Source organism: Saccoglossus kowalevskii, chromosome 16 (assembly GCF_978046115.1).
Source record: "Saccoglossus kowalevskii chromosome 16, keSacKowa6.1, whole genome shotgun sequence".
Taxonomy (NCBI): Eukaryota; Metazoa; Hemichordata; class Enteropneusta; family Harrimaniidae; genus Saccoglossus; species Saccoglossus kowalevskii.
In genome coordinates this window covers 32,436,432-32,453,530 of record NC_140656.1, presented here as the reverse complement: position 1 = coordinate 32,453,530, position 17,099 = coordinate 32,436,432, and the positions used below count along the sequence as shown (strand labels likewise).

Here is a 17,099-nt window from a genome sequence, read left to right as displayed (position 1 = left end):
GAGTATATGTCATGTTTTGAAGATTTTGAAATGTTATGGAAAATAGTCAAATTTTGTCATACTTTCTATGATGAGATTACTTCATATATATTTTGCTTGGTGGCACAAGATAAAAAGGTTATTATTGATACGAGTCCTAATATCTCAAAAACTTGACTAAGTTTCTAGTATTATTTTTCTATTACCCATATACAATGGGAACTTCTCTCCCATAATGCATTGCATGTGCAATAAACATGCTCAGTAGTGGAAAATTTGAATTTGGTTCAAACTGACTAGTTCAAAAAAATTGGCATTCATATTGTTAAACAATATTAAAAATTAATGAACACTACGTGACAAATAAAAAGCAGATACACCCCCATAAGCAGAAAAGTAATGACAGAGCTAACTCATTAAGTTAACACATATTTTTTATTAACACAAGCTGTATTCATTAAGTACACATCAAATGATGTCTCAAATGCACGCCTGCGCACACCAACTGAATAGAGCACATTATATAAAATATACAATTTTCACACAAACTGTATTCATTATACATCGTATATTAAAATGATGTATCAAAGTACACCAACTGAATAGAGCATATTATATAAAATAGATGAATTTCACACACAAACATTTTTCACTTACTTTGTAAATGATTACATGTACCGGTCGGTATATTGCATAACAATGTAAATCAAAGAAAGCTGTGCATTATAGGTTATAGGTCATGGAGATATCAGTGAAACAGACAGAGTAACAGCAATGACTAACACTCCAGTAAAAATGACTGAGGAAATTCTTGCATCAGATTTCAATTTGATTGAGAATATATACCATGTTGGTAAATAGATAGTCAATCTGATTAAAATGTTTTTTGTTTTTTTTAATTTGTTTTTAATTATTTATTTTTATTATACATGTTCTTTACTTTATTTTAATTTATTAATTATTTGCTGGCAGGATAAGAATTTTGGCAATAGTTAAAATAATACTGAATCACAAAGTATGTAACACAAAATAACAAAAACAAATAGTAAAATAGATATATATAAAATAAAATACACGCTGTACAATACTTCAGATTTTAATCAGATTGATAGATCTCTATAATGATTAATTGTCACTTACTAAAATCTGGAATGTATGGTACATGTGTATGTACTCACCAAAAAAAAGCATATTATGAATTTGCATAGTCTAGTGTATTCTTGACACTTTTGATTTTTAAAAACAAAATGATTATATCAGTCTGCCATCATTGGTCAATATGTGCATAGATAATAAATATCTAGTCTATACTGATACAGTTGGTTGCTAGGAAGAAAATGAATGCCAGTCAGCCATCTTGAATCCAGTAATCTTCAAAAACAAAATGTGTAAATAGGATTTATGCTGGGGTAATTTATAAGCACACACATATGGACGGAACTTAATCTTTTAGCCACATGTATAGGGAGTTTGTTCGAGATAGTCTGACTGGGACTCACTGTTTAAATATCTTGATGTTCACTGCTGCATTCTTACAGTAATAATGAATTTATCAATTTTGTATAATTTTCTTTTTCCTTCAACACACCATGTTCCTGTCTTATATACACTTTCGCATTTTTGGTCAAGCTTCGCTGTAAGGTTTTGCAGCCTAGAAGTCTTTTTGACTGCATAACAAAGTCATCGGGAGTGTTGTACAAAAGACCAGTCTCGTTGTGTTTACATATAGATGCATTACCTGGAATGTCCCTCACAATAACTGGCACACCTAAATCCATAGCCTGCATCAAGAAAAAGAATAGTTACTTCACTTTATTACCAGAACATATTCAGCTGGTATAATAATTATTATGTTTTATTGTTTTGCAATTGTAATTTCCAGATTCTTTGATAGAACTCAGTATTTACAGTTCATTCAAAGCTTTGTTGGACGTTGATACATTGTAACAATGTTGGCCATTGCCATGCAACAGTGGACCAGAATTTTTTCCCAATTTTACCACCCAACTAGAGTGAAAATATGACCTGCCTACCAAGTATGAACAAAAGCGGCCCAGCCAAAGAAATCACAAAAGAGTTAAAAAGCTGCTGAGCCTTGTGCCCACACTCAAGTTGGGTAGGTGTCCGGGGTCTTTAATCCAGGATTTGTAGGAGGAGCCTGAGGTACGTTTGGTGCGAAGCTATTCAAAAATCATTTTTTGGCTGTTGCCATGGCAATAGTGGGCCAGGAATTTTTTCAGATTTTACCACCTAACTCGAGTGCCTGCCAAGTTTGAGTGAAATTAGCCCAGCAAAAAAATCACAGAAGAGTTAATACATGAAGTCACTGGAAATAGCACACACGCAGACAAAATTGATTTTATACTGTACCTCTAGTATAGCAGCAGACATTCCTTTACTGAGAGATGAATTCACCAAGGCAAAAGAATCTCTGATAGCTGCATGCATCTTGGAATGTGTAACATAAAGGGCAAGGTTTCTATAGTTGTGCTATGTTTTATTGCAATGTTATACTGTACCTATAGTATAGCAGCAGACATTCCTTCACTGAGAGATGAATTCACCAAGGCAAAAGAATCTCTGATAGCTGCATGCATGTCGGAATGTGTAACATAAAGGGCAAGGTTTCTATAGTTGTGCTATGTTTTATAGCAATGTTATACTGTACCTCTAGTATAGCAGCAGACATTCCTTCACTGAGAGATGAATTCACCAAGGCAAAAGAATCCCTGATAGCTGCATGCATGTCGGAATGTGTAACATAAAGGGCAAGGTTTTTATAGTTGTGCTATGTTTTATAGCAATGTTATACTGTACCTCTAGTATAGGAGCAGACATTCCTTCACTGACAGATGAATTCACCAAGGCAAAAGAATCCCTGATAGCTGCATGCATGTCGGAATGTGTAACATAAAGGGCAAGGTTTTTATAGTTGTGCTATGTTTTATAGCAATGTTATACTGTACCTCTAGTATAGCAGCAGACATTCCTTCACTGAGAGATGAATTCACCAAGGCAAAAGAATCTCTGATAGCTGCATGCATGTCAGAATGTGTAACATAAAGGGCAAGGTTTCTATAGTTGTGCTATGTTTTATAGCAATGTTATACTGTACCTCTAGTATAGCAGCAGACATTCCTTCACTGAGAGATGAATTCACCAAGGCAAAAGAATCTCTGATAGCTGCATGCATGTCGGAATGTGTAACATAAAGGGCAAGGTTTTTATAGTTGTGCTATGTTTTATAGCAATGTTATACTGTACCTCTAGTATAGCAGCAGACATTCCTTCACTGAGAGATGAATTCACCAAGGCTAAAGAATCTCTGATAGCTGCATGCATGTTGGAATGTGTAACATAAAGGGCAAGGTTTCTTTAGTTGTGCTATGTTTTATAGCAATGTTATACTGTACCTCTAGTATAGCAGCAGACATTCCTTCACTGAGAGATGAATTCACCAAGGCAAAAGAATCTCTGATAGCTGCATGCATGTCGGAATGTGTAACATAAAGGGCAAGGTTTTTATAGTTGTGCTATGTTTTATAGCAATGTTATACTGTACCTCTAGTATAGCAGCAGACATTCCTTCGCTGAGAGATGAATTCACCAAGGCAAAAGAATCTCTGATAGCCGCATGCATGTTGGAATGTGTAACATTAAGGGGCAAGGTTTCTATAGTTGTGCTATGTTTTATAGCAATGTTATACTGTACCTCTAGTATAGCAGCAGACATTCCTTCACTGAGAGATGAATTCACCAAGGCAAAAGAATCTCTGATAGCTGCATGCATGTCGAATAAAGATAAGACTGGCAATATGGAAACACCAGCTAACCTACAGGTAAGAAACATTTTGACCACTTTATGTCTTTATGTGAGAATTTATTATATTTGGAAGCAATGAATGGACTACAGAATAGAAGGGGCTGCAAAAAATGGACTACCAAAAAAAAAGGTTCCATTGGATTGTAACCATCTTCCGAATTGCACGGTCCCGTGTCTTCGACCTATAGGCCTCTACACGATAACATATCGCATAGGCGAATTGCATATCTTAAGCAGTGAGATCTGATTGGGCGCGCCTCAAAACAAGGCGCCCAACCGGCTTGGACGTACCAAATTAGTAGCAACGGGATTTTCCACTTCCTGTTTTTGTTGCTATGAAGACATCCTTCCCACACAAAACTGCGTTGATTGCCTGTACCTGATGAGGCTTGAGGGCACCAACACAGAAAACTTTCGCAATTTTATCATCACAAATATCACGATTCATGGGCGCCAGCATTTTGTTTAATGAAATGCCAAAGAGAGATTTGTAACATGCAAACTGATTGGACAATGATTAGCAACAACTGACTACTGGGGTGCTGTTAGAATACGCATATTTGATGGTCGTTCCGCCAAGGTCTGTTTAGAGGCTTGGCCGAATAAACTTAGACTTTGGCTAGTGAAGATGGATTGTAACTAGAATTGCATGCTGTTTGTGTGGAAATAAATTATGTAGAATGATTAATTTTACACTGGGTTTAAATTTCGCTAATTTACCATTTCATATTTTTAACATTTAGATAATGTGTTTTAGGCTAAATTTTACATATTCACTGGGTTTTAATTTATCGCATTTTCCACTCAGTGAAATAAGCAAAATTAAAACCCAGTGAATAATTATTTTTCTTACAGTACTTAATATGCAAATTTGTGAATTAAAATTCACAAATCAATCAGTAATAAAACTAAAAAAACAGTATTGGTGAATATATAAAATAAATATGCTGAAGGTAGTTAATTAGTACTCTTAATTAACTATTCATTGGTTTTTAGTTATTAAAATTCACTAAATGTGAAAATGTATAATAGTAATAATAATAATAATACAGCTCGATCATTGTTTCTCTGCTCAAAACATAAAAATTGTGAAAATAAATGGTTTTACAGTTTAAAGACATTCAACTAAATGCCAGTTATATATTAAAGTGGGTACAAAGTCTTTTAAGCAAACTACATTTTTGTATTTCTATGATACAGAATAATCTAGCTGAAAACATTTAAATAGTATGTTACTTGACGAATTAATATCTACACAAACAGTGTGCATTTAGTTACAATACAAATAAAACATGATGAAAACAATACTGTAAAAGGGTTAATTATTCACTGGGTTTTAATTTAGCTTATTTCGCTGACTGGAAAATGTGCTAAATTAAAACCCAGCGAATATGTGAAATTCAGCATAGAACACATTATCTAAATGATAAAACTGTGAATTTAAAACCCACTGAATATGCCTGAAATGGTAAATCAGTGAAATTTAAACCCAGTGAAAATTAGTCATTTTACAGTATGTAAATTAGCTAATTAAAAACTATTATTAGATTCTTTGGCATCAGCTTTATGTCTGTAAGAAGAGTACTGTTTATATTATATTTTGCTTGTGATAAAACTACACTATAAATTAAGTGATATAGATAATTGGAAGAAATCTTGTTATATGACACAGAATAAACATTACCGGTAGTGAAAACAGTTATTTAGTATGGAAATTTGCTAATTAATATGCACAGCTAAATAAGAAGCTGTTATTAGTTTTTGATCTACATAAACGGCACTCATGTACCAAGTTTCAATGCCTTTTTACAAATAGATCGGATGCAGAGAATAACAATGCATGTGCTAAAACTGATTAATATGCAAATTAATACTAATATCTAATCAGGTCTGGTATTCATGATATATTAGCTGGGTTCCAACTTTCATATCAATTCAGTCTACATGGCCCCTATAATATAAGTGGAACAAGATTTGACACAGAAAGACGGACAAACAGACAGAGACAGACAGACAGCCAGACAGACATCAGTACAACATTTCCTTTCATTTGTGCTTTGCACACAATCAAACCAAAAATAAATAACATCTAATGTTCTTACTTGGCAACAGTCCCCTTCACAGTCTTGGTCAATTCTTTGTCTATTTCTGGCCCAACAATGACCAGGTGAATATTACTGTCTTTCAAATACCATTCTGTAGAGGTCAACATAATTACAATAAGAAAAATAATACAGCTGCAAATTTTACAAATGATTAATGAATGACAAATTAACAAACAAACAAACTAATTTTAATTGAAAAATTGAAATGTCATTTTACCAGAAAACGCTTGTACAATATAGAGAGGATCTTTGACAGGTCTAATACCGGCAACCAATAAAAAAATATGACTATCATATGAGACATCACAGTGTTCATGTACATGATATTTGAAATTAAATGAAGCTGATGGTGTAGTAATAACTCCTGTAAAAAAAACACATTGTATTTATTGAAATATACAACACATTATATCACTACTGGTATATCAGTTATTCTAAGACATATTCTATTCTATTCTTTTATTTTGTAGTCTAATTATTCTATTCTATTCTATTCTATTCTTCTATTTCTATTCTATTCTATTCAATTTCTATTCTATTCTATTCTATTCTATTTTATCCTATTCTATTCTATTCTATTCTATTCTATTCTATTCTATTCTATTCTATTCTATTCTATTCTAAACTAGTCTGTGCTGATTTACAATTAGCTGTGTTCATTTATTTATCTTGTAATGAATCTTATACTGCATTGCATGTGGTTTGTAATAACATATATGGGTTGTTAATAGTTTGGTAAATGTCACCAGTAGACAGCTATCTGTGGATACCATGCTTTCTGCAAATGTACATTTTTTTTATCAAAATCTTTCTCATTTTATCTTTTATCCAAATGGTTGAATACTTTGATATTTTGCTAGTGTTCTTTGTCAACAGTAAATAAAACTAAAAAATTAAAAGAATTTTAATAACTCTATAAATTGTCTTTCACAAGAATAAACTAAATTTGACATTCTGGTCACACTGTAAAATACTAAATACTACAGCAGAAAAACAATTACAGCAGACCGCATAATAGAGAAATCAATGTCCAATATTTCAAATCAGAGAATTCTGGGTAATTTATAGTGCTGTTCATTGTAATTTATTATAGCAAACATATGACATCTATATGCATTGTATTGTATCATATATTGTTACATTGTATTGTCCATATTGTGTATTGTATCATACCTTATTTTGCTGTATTGTACTATACTGTATTGTATTGTGCTTTTTGGTTTATGGGTAAAATAAAATAAAAGACGATCACGTAACAGTACAAAAATGACCTGGAACCCCATAGGCAGGCCGTGACACCAGTTCACACTTAAGGGGGTACTGTAATGTATAAGATTCCACCATGTATTCTCACCTTGTGGTTGTACCCAAAGTTTGCATGCAATATCAGGCTGTTGAGAGAACAATGAACAATCATTAACATACAGATGCATTTATTATAGTATACCGGTATATACCGGTTAATATACTAGTACTTAAAATATCTGTTTTCATAATATAATCAAAGAAAACTTAGAAAGATCTTCTGTGTGCTGAGAGAATTGGAAGGCATATATGAAGTAAAAATAGGGAATACACTATTTAAAATTATTTCAAAATTTGAAATATGGCCTGGAGTCTAAAGTCGTGTATAAGTCTTCTACTTGAATGGCACAATGTGATCCACAGTAATGAAGTTTATATTACTCACAGAAAATTTATATTGAAACAAAATAAATACATGGTTTGCAGTGGATTAGCATTTATGTATCAAATTTTGTATATATGGAAAAGCTAAAAAATGCTAATACATGCATGTCAGATTTTAACCAAAAACTTAAAAAACTTATGGAGTACCCCGGGCACTCATGTTCCAAATCGTGTGCATTGTTCTCAGGATCTATGTTACATGTATCATTGGAATGCAATAGTTGACTCTTTAAGTTACAGGTGGATAAGCTGAAACATTTGTTAATTATTGTGCAAATTAGGTAATTAGTATGCATGGATTTCATTCCCAAAACTATAAGGTGCATTGTTCACCAGCATCTATGTCCCCAGTTTCATTGAAATGCAATAATCAGGTATTGAGATATCAGTGGAAAAGCTGAAATGTAATTAACATGTAATTAATTTTAACCTAAAATAATCAGAACTTAATTCCATATAAATAATAATTCCACTGTTTACAGTATGGAATAAAACTTACCCAAAGCCATACAGCTTGTTGATACATAGGTTTACTAAATCCTATTATAAATCTATTAAAAAAAAGAATTCAAAATTATTAGCACTTGAATTTCTAAGAAATGCCCATTAATGCAGTATAGAGATCAAAGAAGTTTTGCTTCATTTTGATACAGCAGCAATTCAGCTTCACGTCAACTAGAGTTTCATATTGTTTATCTACTATATTCATGAAATATGACAATTTATTTGTAAGCCTCACATTTTTCAAAAATAAATTTAACTTATTCATATTTTATGTATGGAAGATCTGGAGCTCAGGTACAATTGTTCACAAACTTTTTTAAATCTGAGATATGCATTCAAAACCATTTAAAGAAAACGTATGCATAAAATAAGTTATTTACAGTTCAGAAAGAGTGACCCACTTGTCAAATTAGCTCCATGCACTGTCTTACAAGAACATTGTAGTAGACAAAGAAGTTTTGTTCTGGCTGTTATAAACATACCAACCTAACTTTATCTAACCAATATATTTAATTGTTACAAAAATTGATGTACATGTCAAAAAACTCAATTGGGCTGCTACTTTTCAAGAAGAAGTTGTACCGGTAAATGTCATTTTGTTTCAAAGATGCTGATAAACGTAAAAAACAAGTGATGTGCTCAAAATCATTGAAATTTGAAACATTACATTATTTGTTTTTTTGAAAAACACCAATTAACCAAAAACTATCATCTTGGGGTGAGACTTCATTATTAAGTGTAAGAATATTTGCTCAAAAAAGAAACTAGCAGTTACCTTGCATTTGTGACAGCTAATGTCATGACAACCAGTTTGTCATCATCTTTGTAAAGTTCATTGACATCGGTTCCACCTAGGACTAAACCATATGGTACAGAACAATCTACAGATTCAAATAAGAAAATATCAATGTTAGACGATACTGTATTTAAAGAAAACAAAATGCACTTTCGACATGTAGAAAGAGTGTTTTTTTTGTTCTAAATGACTTCTGATTACAACTGGGTAATATTCCAGGGCACATTTGTACAAAGTTTCATTATAATGTGATGATTAATTTAAAAAAAAAAAACGATGGAAATCCAAAAAGTAAGTTATTATGCAAATTAGGTAATTATTATGGATGTATATAAACCCAAAACTTTGCATTGTCTTAAGAGTATTGTACCAAAATTCATTGAAATAAGATTATAAGTACTTGAGATATTGATGGAAAAGCTAAAAACTGACTAATTATTATGCAAATCAGGAAATTAATATGCACAGACTTTAATCTGAACATCACAGACCATCAATGTACCAAGTTTCATTGTAATGTGATGATTAGTATTTGAGATACTGATGGAAATACCAAAAATCAACTAATAATTATGCAAATTGGGTAATTAATATGCATCAATATTAATAATAATAGGTTTATTCAAGTACATAGGCCACCGGCCTTTAAGTAAAAATCAGATATAAAGTATATATTTACACATATGAGGGCTAATCAAGAAAACTCGTATCACAATTCAGGTTTCGTCTTTGCATAGCATAGAAAATAATTTTTTAAACATCACGTATAACGATACAACAATATTAGCCAAACACTTATCAGGTGCATTGTCCTATGATGTTTTATGTGCCAAGTTTCATTGTAATGTGATTAGTATCTGAGATATCAGTGGAAAGCTACATATTTACTAATCATTATGTATTATCAGGTCTGCACATTGTCCCAGAGCATCTGTGTACCATGTTTCATTAAAATTCAACAATGTCACACGCAACGCAATATTACCGTAATTGGTTTAGTACTGGTGTAATGGTTCAAATACCAAAATGGCAACAGTAACATAAAGACTTCCCTGGCGGCGATGATAAAATACGAACACGGAGCCAACAGATGAGGTTTCAACTGGTACTGGTATAATTATACTCTGCAGACATCAAGTACAATAACGCGGTAAAACTCCACTACTCCAATAACTAGATACTTAAACTCCAACACAATTCAACGAGATCTCCGATCTGAACTCGGTGCTGAACAACTCCCCTATATATACCCACACTGTCTATAAATAGACCATTACATCAGCATACATAATGAGTCTGGAATTTACTATAAATTTCTAGAATGTTCCATTACCTTCTATTGCCTCCTACAGTGTTCTATTACCTATTCAACCAGTTTCTAAAAAAAAATCTAGAATATTCCACCAAGACACAGTATGGTTCTAGAACATTCTCAGTGACACGGAAGTGGTAAATAAGTCGTATGCGACAAACAAGTGGTTTATGAATTTATCCATGGAAAAGTCACAAATTAGATAATTAATATGCGCCGATTTTAATCAGAACCTAATCAAATCATTGCATTTACAGCCCATAGCATCTATGCATCAAGTTTCATCAAAAACTGATGTATGGTTCTTGAGATATCAGTGGAAAAGACGAACACACACACACACATTCACATACACAGCCACACATACACACACACATACTTGTATTGCAATATGTTCCGAGGACTTCATTGAATTAACTTATAATATACTGGTAGTTGCGATATGAACTTGATTAAAACATGTTCCTATATAGGTTTGCGTTTTAATGGTGTTTAATTACCCGGTAAATAAAAGTTGAATATCCCATGACTGAACATAGAAATGTTTGCGAAGCTTAGGGTTTAGTAAAGGGGGAAGGTATGGTACAATTATATTATTAATATAATTGTACCATACCTTCCCCTTTACTAAACCTAAGCTACGCAAAAAAGATTAATTATCGAATTAACTATTATCAAGTGATATTAGCATATTTCTCATTTAATAATCGTACAATATTTATTCACTCACTGTTTACTATAGCCAGAACGCTGTACGTGTCTTCATTTTCAGGTTAGTTCTTCTGCTGATTTCTTGCAACCAACAACGTGATTTTTTATTTGGCATTTCAAGAAACTTAACATGAATCGTTATGGCATTCATAACACAACACCTCGCCATGTTTCAACTTTTAAGTAGTCAGTTAACAAGGTCTTTCATAGTAGCATTTCTATGGGATTAACGTACTAGCATGAACGGGTTCAATTATCAGTGTTCACTGATGACATCATTTGACTGGCCCTCTAGAGGCCAAATGACACCAGGAAAAGCGGACGTTTGTCGTCTGCTTCACAGCCTGTTTTATACCCAATATTTAGGGCATTTCGCAGCACATACAAGTTGTTTTTATCGACAGAATTCATTCATAGATCTCAGATTTCATGTACTGAGTGTCAAAAGCCACACCTCTGCTCCCCTTTAAGTAAACATAGATATTTAGGGTTAGTCTAGAGAGTTGATCTCGACTCCCAGCTGCTCCACGATGGTGATTTTTGGCATAGGTATTCTCTGATAGCTGCTAATGAAAGATTGTTTGTCTATGAACAATCTATGATTATTTGGACTATGAAAAAGGTACTCAGAAGGTGTGTATGTCCTCGGAAGTATACATGTATATCTGTATTTTTTTCCTCGAAACATTAGTAATGCAAGTACACCAACATGTCAAACATTCAAATTCCTAGAGATGTTACATAAAATTATTGTTTGTATGTATTTACCTTTTAATAATCTTCCTCCTCTGTATGCATGTACTGCTAAGACTGCTGTGATGTCATTCTGTGTCACATATCTATTGAACACAATACTGCTATCAAACTCATTGCAATCCTTAAGCCAACATTTTATGTTCACTTCTTCAAAGTATTTTCTGTCAATTTAAAAAAACACTGGAAATTTAAAGACTAGTACGATCATTTGAAATTTTGCACTCTATAATAACAATAAGTTTACATGTATAGTTGTCACCACATGTATAGTTGATTTGTGTAAACAATGCATGGGACCCATATCAACTATGACACAGATTAACAACTGGGATGATTTAATAAATAAGTCACCTGTTGTGTTCAAGGGATTTGATAAATGACTGAAATAAAATTGGATCAATAATTTCCATGGAAATTGTATTATTATATAATTGCCATATGAACATTAAAGCCAATAATGGTGAACATATTAAATAGCTAGTTCTTGTCAAAAGTGTCAAAGTCCAAGATTTTTTTAAAGATTTATATTTACATACTGACCCAATTTATTAGTGAACTGTTAAACAGGATATTCTAACAATCTTTATAGATTAAGCACACAATATTTGCAATACCAGTATACCATATGTTTTTTTTTAGAACATTAGAAAAATTAAAACATATGGTAAAATTATAGCTGTCCAACTGGGAATATTTCTATGGATGAAAAAGCCAGATTTAATAATCTAATTTAAAAATTTGATTTGTGTCCATACACGTGTGAAAAATTAAAACAGTGGAGACATTTAAATTTATAAAGTAATTTATAATAACAGATTGTAGCATGAAAGGATAAAACTATAAAACAAAAGAAAAACTTTCAAAATTTTGAGAGCAATTGTGTATAATATTTCATTGCGTTGGCCTTGCATGCGTATCCATTAAGCTATATATAGGAACACATATGCAAAATTCATATAAATTATCTAAAATATGCATCTTAATTATTCTCTGACTTTTATTTATCCTGCTTACATGGCAACAGTATAAATACCTCTCCTTAAATTTAATCATTTGGGTCATGTCTCGAAAAAAGAAAGTACTCCTGTGTGCAAATTAGGTATTTAGTATGCACTGATCCCAATGTAAAACTAATACTGTAAAATACAATATTTTCGCTTCAAATTAATTTTCGCTATTTTTAGCTGAAAGAATGATTCAGTGAAGATATAATCCAGCAAATATATCCTTTTTCGCATATTTTACATTCAACTTTTCAAAATCAGTGAAAATAAATTCCATACAAAACACCTAAAAGGCCTTTTCAGCGAAAATTAATTCCAGCGAAAATTATTAAGTATTCTACAGTAATAGAATTTACCCATCTGTAAATTGCTGTACATTAGTGCCAAATAGTGTACAGATGAAATTGTGCGTTGTAATCAAACACAATTACTGTAGAATACTTTATTTTCGCTTGGAATTTATTTTCGCTATTTTTTCTGAAGGGATGATTCCGTGAAAATAAAATCCAGTGAATATACTTTTTTTTCTATATTTCACATTAAACTCATTAAAAATCAGTGAAAATAAATTCCAAGCAAAACGCCCAAAAAGCTATTTCAGCGAAAATTAATTCCAGCAAAAATAAAGTATTCCACAGTACTTCAGACACAGTAGTGTCAGTGTGTGAGGGAAATTGAATTCTGTTACTGAATGCAAACTTTCGTACAGCGTGAAATGCTCTTCTTTGCCATTTCGTTCTGGTACATGTATCTCTCATTAAATTATTACTACAAGCAGGGAAAAGATAATAATCAAGTTATCACGAGGATACCGCAAACTATGCACTCAGGCAGTATGGTAACACACACCAACCTTCGCTACATGTTGGTCAATATGATCCATGCATTCAAGCATACTTTGCAGTATTATTGTAACAACCCCATACTATTTTACATGCACAAAAATACTTGGCCCTTTATTCATATTGCTTTATCCACTAAATATACATGTACCACATATATTGAATTTTATGTAAACAATGTATTTTACATGCCATCACTGTGCTGACAGGTGTAGCATTTTAGGTTTTGTAATACCCGGTAGTACAAGTGAACCTGTACGAATATTTATATTGTTTTTATAAACAATTAAGTCATATATATTATATTACGAGTCAGGTTGTTTTACTGTAGAATACTTTATTTTCGCTATGAATTAATTTTCGCTATTTTCGCTGAGGGAATGGTTCAGTCAAAATGAAATCGAGCAAATATACCTTTTTTCTTATATTTTAAATTCAACTCGTCAAAAATCAGTGAAAAATTAAATTCCATTACAAAACACCCAAAATATCTTTTCAGCGAAAATTAGTTCCAGCTAAAATAAAGTATTTTACAGTAATCACACTCACTCTAAACTGATAAAAGTACATTTGATATTGACAAAATATACATATAGAGAACAATATGCTAATAACAGTGTACATTACGGGATTCCTGAACCCACACAGTCCAGTGTTTATAATTACCAGTAATGCACTACCATACACCCAAGGTAACTTTTTAGTCAGGCTGGTGAAAATGAAAACATACATGCCTCGTGGTCTGGTAATTAATTTTTAAAAATGCAATTTTACTACACTGTATATAATATTATTTGATAAAGTTGAATGCTTTCATATCATAAAACATAAAAATTATTTAAAATGAACAATATTACCCCTGATTGTGCAAGCTCCATAAAATTTCTGAGGACATATAGTAGTACAATTTTGGATGAATTGTCTTATTTATTTTGTTGTAGTTCTTTAGTTCATTAGTCATATTCATGTTTGACATGAGCTTCTATTCAACTCTACTTGTGCAGGTAAATTCCTTTCTTGGTGTTTAATCCCAGGATGTAAACCATGGACATGCAAGGACCACAACATGCATCAATCAACTACTTGAGAACTGTTTAAATAAAATTGTCAACAAAAAACAATGTCAAACCATTTCTAATAAATAATATTCTGCCTTTCACTTCATATATGTGATCAGCTTTCATAGGAGGTTAGGTCACAGTTCCTCTATCTACAGAATATTGCTACAAATTGTTGGCACATGGCAAACAAACGTATGTTTCATAAACAAAATTGTTTATTTCCTGTCAGAGCACATGTCAGTTCGAAAGGGACCACTCTGACACAACTTGTTATTTTCTGTTGTGTGCCAAAATAGCAGGTACCACCAGTACAATTTATTGTTTTATTTATAGAATTGACGAAAACGCATAATTTTAATACAGACGATCTTGTTTTGTTTTGTTTTCGCAGTCTTCAGAGGGTTTACAAAATTGTCTGAATAAATTAGCAGACTATTGTAAAACCTGGAATCTTGATGTGATTAATGTTAAGAAAACCAAAGTGATGATATTCAGCACAAGTAACAAGTACTGAAAAACCAAACTTTTATTATAGATGGTAAAAACATAACACCAGTCAAGGAGTTCTGCTATTTGGGTATGATATTCACTCCGAATGGAAAATTTAAAACAAAGCATTGTATGCTAAAAAATAAAGCAATGAAGACATTATTTGCCATTAGACAAATTATACTGAGTCATAAAATGATTTCAACTTCATTGTGTTTACAATTATTTGATCAGTTGGTTACACCCATTCTAATGTACGAGTCAGAACTTTGGGCAGGTGAACTAACAAATGACACAAATAACTTAGAGCAAGTTTGTAATAATTATTATCGATTTATTCTTGGTGTTATTAAATTTACACCATCAGTTGGTATAAGGGGTGAACTAGGTAGATTACCAGTAAAAATAAATGCAATGGTTTCAAAGGTTAAATACTGGTACAGAATAAATTTGCTTCCTGAAAATCACATATTAAGATGTGCAATAAAGAAAATACAAAATAATTCTGCCTGGATTACTCAAATAAAAACAATTTTTGGAGAAAATAACTTAATATGTCTAAAATAAAAGAAACTTACAAGATCAACAATATTAATCAACTAACCAATGTTGTAAAAACAAAGTTTACAAGTTGTTGTTGGAAAACTATCTAAAAGAAATGAAAAACTTCAGTCAACGTAGAGTTTTAGCAAATTTCAGACTGAGTGACCACAACCTTGAAATTGAATTAGGAAGAAAGAGTAAACCAAAAATGAAAGAACTTGAAAAAATGCAATTCAGATAAAATTGAAGATGAAATGCATTTCATCTTAGATTGCAATTTCTATGGGAGAAAGTAGGGAGAAAACATGTCTTGAAGTATTTTAAAATAAAAATTAATGAGTTGAACAGAATGGAAAGCTTTGTGAAAATAATGGGAAATAATATGGCTTTATCATATTATTTAAAAAATACAATTTTCTAAAGTTAAATATGTAACAGTCGTCTGGGAGAAACTGGCTGATGTTTAATCAATTTTTCAGTGATTTTTAAATTTTCATTTCTTTCTTTTGTTGAATTTCAGTGTATTTTAATTTTAGTTTGTCTTATTTTATTTGTCTTTGTAATCATTTTTTACCTTACTAAACCCACAGATGGTTAAATTGCGTAATAAAGTTATTATTATTTTTATAATAGTCATATTCACTTATAATTATTAAACCTTAAAAAGCAGATAACAAGTTGGTAGCAGCTTAAAAATTAATACAAAATATAAAGTTTGTACAATACGCACCCAATATACACAATCAATGACTGGCTATAATAACTTTACAATGGAGACAGAGAAATATTTTACATTAAATTGTGTAGAAAAACCAATTTTACTCATCAAAATACTTGTTTGCTTCGTTTCATTTGTTCACTGGATCGTGTTATCTTGTTGTACTTCACTCAGTGTGTACCAGGAGTGTCACATACGTAACAATATAAGATAAGATAATTCTTTATAATAACCCTATTGAAAGAAATTCAATTTAGGTGAATACAAATGTAATATATATATATACACTTACTTAAGTCGTTTAGCTGACGATTCGTTTCCAGTGGCAACCTGCAACGGAGCAGTTATTAACAGTCGCATGACCTAACTTTTACACCGAGGTCAATCTTCAATAACAGTGTTTATTTCCTTTCAACGTATGGAGCAGCACCATAACACGAGTCACTAGGAAATCTTATCTATGGTTGTCTGACTGTACGGTATAAACTCAATTCTGCCGGTGGTGATGCGCTTTTTATGTCACAGCAGTGACATATACCGAACCGGTTCTCAACCAGAACCAATGCCCTAGAAGAATTTATATTCCCGTAATCTTACCGGAAATGTGTGTCGGGCTATCGACATTCAATGGCTGGTTGACTACTTTCTGCTAATGTTGACATCAAAACTGAATTTCACGGACCAATTTGGTATGACACTTCCGGATTGATTGTCTTAGTTGACAATTCTTACCTACAGAGGGCGCTTTAGCCAAATCGCCTTGTTGA

General features: G+C 32.0%; 1 protein-coding gene across 1 annotated transcript; it reads right to left on the bottom strand.

Moving 5' to 3' along the window:
- Positions 1-395: 395 nt before the first annotated feature.
- Positions 396-17,017, bottom strand: LOC102801737 (glycosyltransferase 1 domain-containing protein 1-like). Its single transcript, XM_085491380.1, has 9 exons — positions 16,625-17,017; positions 11,688-11,836; positions 8,876-8,981; positions 8,096-8,147; positions 7,262-7,298; positions 6,125-6,271; positions 5,905-5,998; positions 3,692-3,812; positions 396-1,760 (listed from the first exon to the last, which is right to left on the bottom strand). The coding sequence occupies exons 1-9, from the start codon at positions 16,690-16,692 to the stop codon at positions 1,512-1,514; spliced, it is 1,023 nt and encodes a 340-aa protein (XP_085347506.1). The 5' UTR covers positions 16,693-17,017; the 3' UTR covers positions 396-1,511.
- Between the last annotated feature and the right edge of the window lie 82 nt (positions 17,018-17,099).

What these genes read in the sequence shown, in the direction of transcription:
- LOC102801737 (XM_085491380.1), bottom strand. Translation starts at nt 16,692, where the DNA reads ATGCGACTGTTAATAACTGCTCCGTTGCAGGTTGCCACTGGAAACGAA. An exon ending in AGGAGGAAGATTATTAAAAG is followed by an intron (nt 8,982 to 11,687) that starts GTAAATACATAC and finishes TTGAATCTGTAG; the next exon opens with ATTGTTCTGTACCATATGGT. An exon ending in TATTGTACAAGCGTTTTCTG is followed by an intron (nt 5,999 to 6,124) that starts GTAAAATGACAT and finishes TGACCTCTACAG; the next exon opens with AATGGTATTTGAAAGACAGT.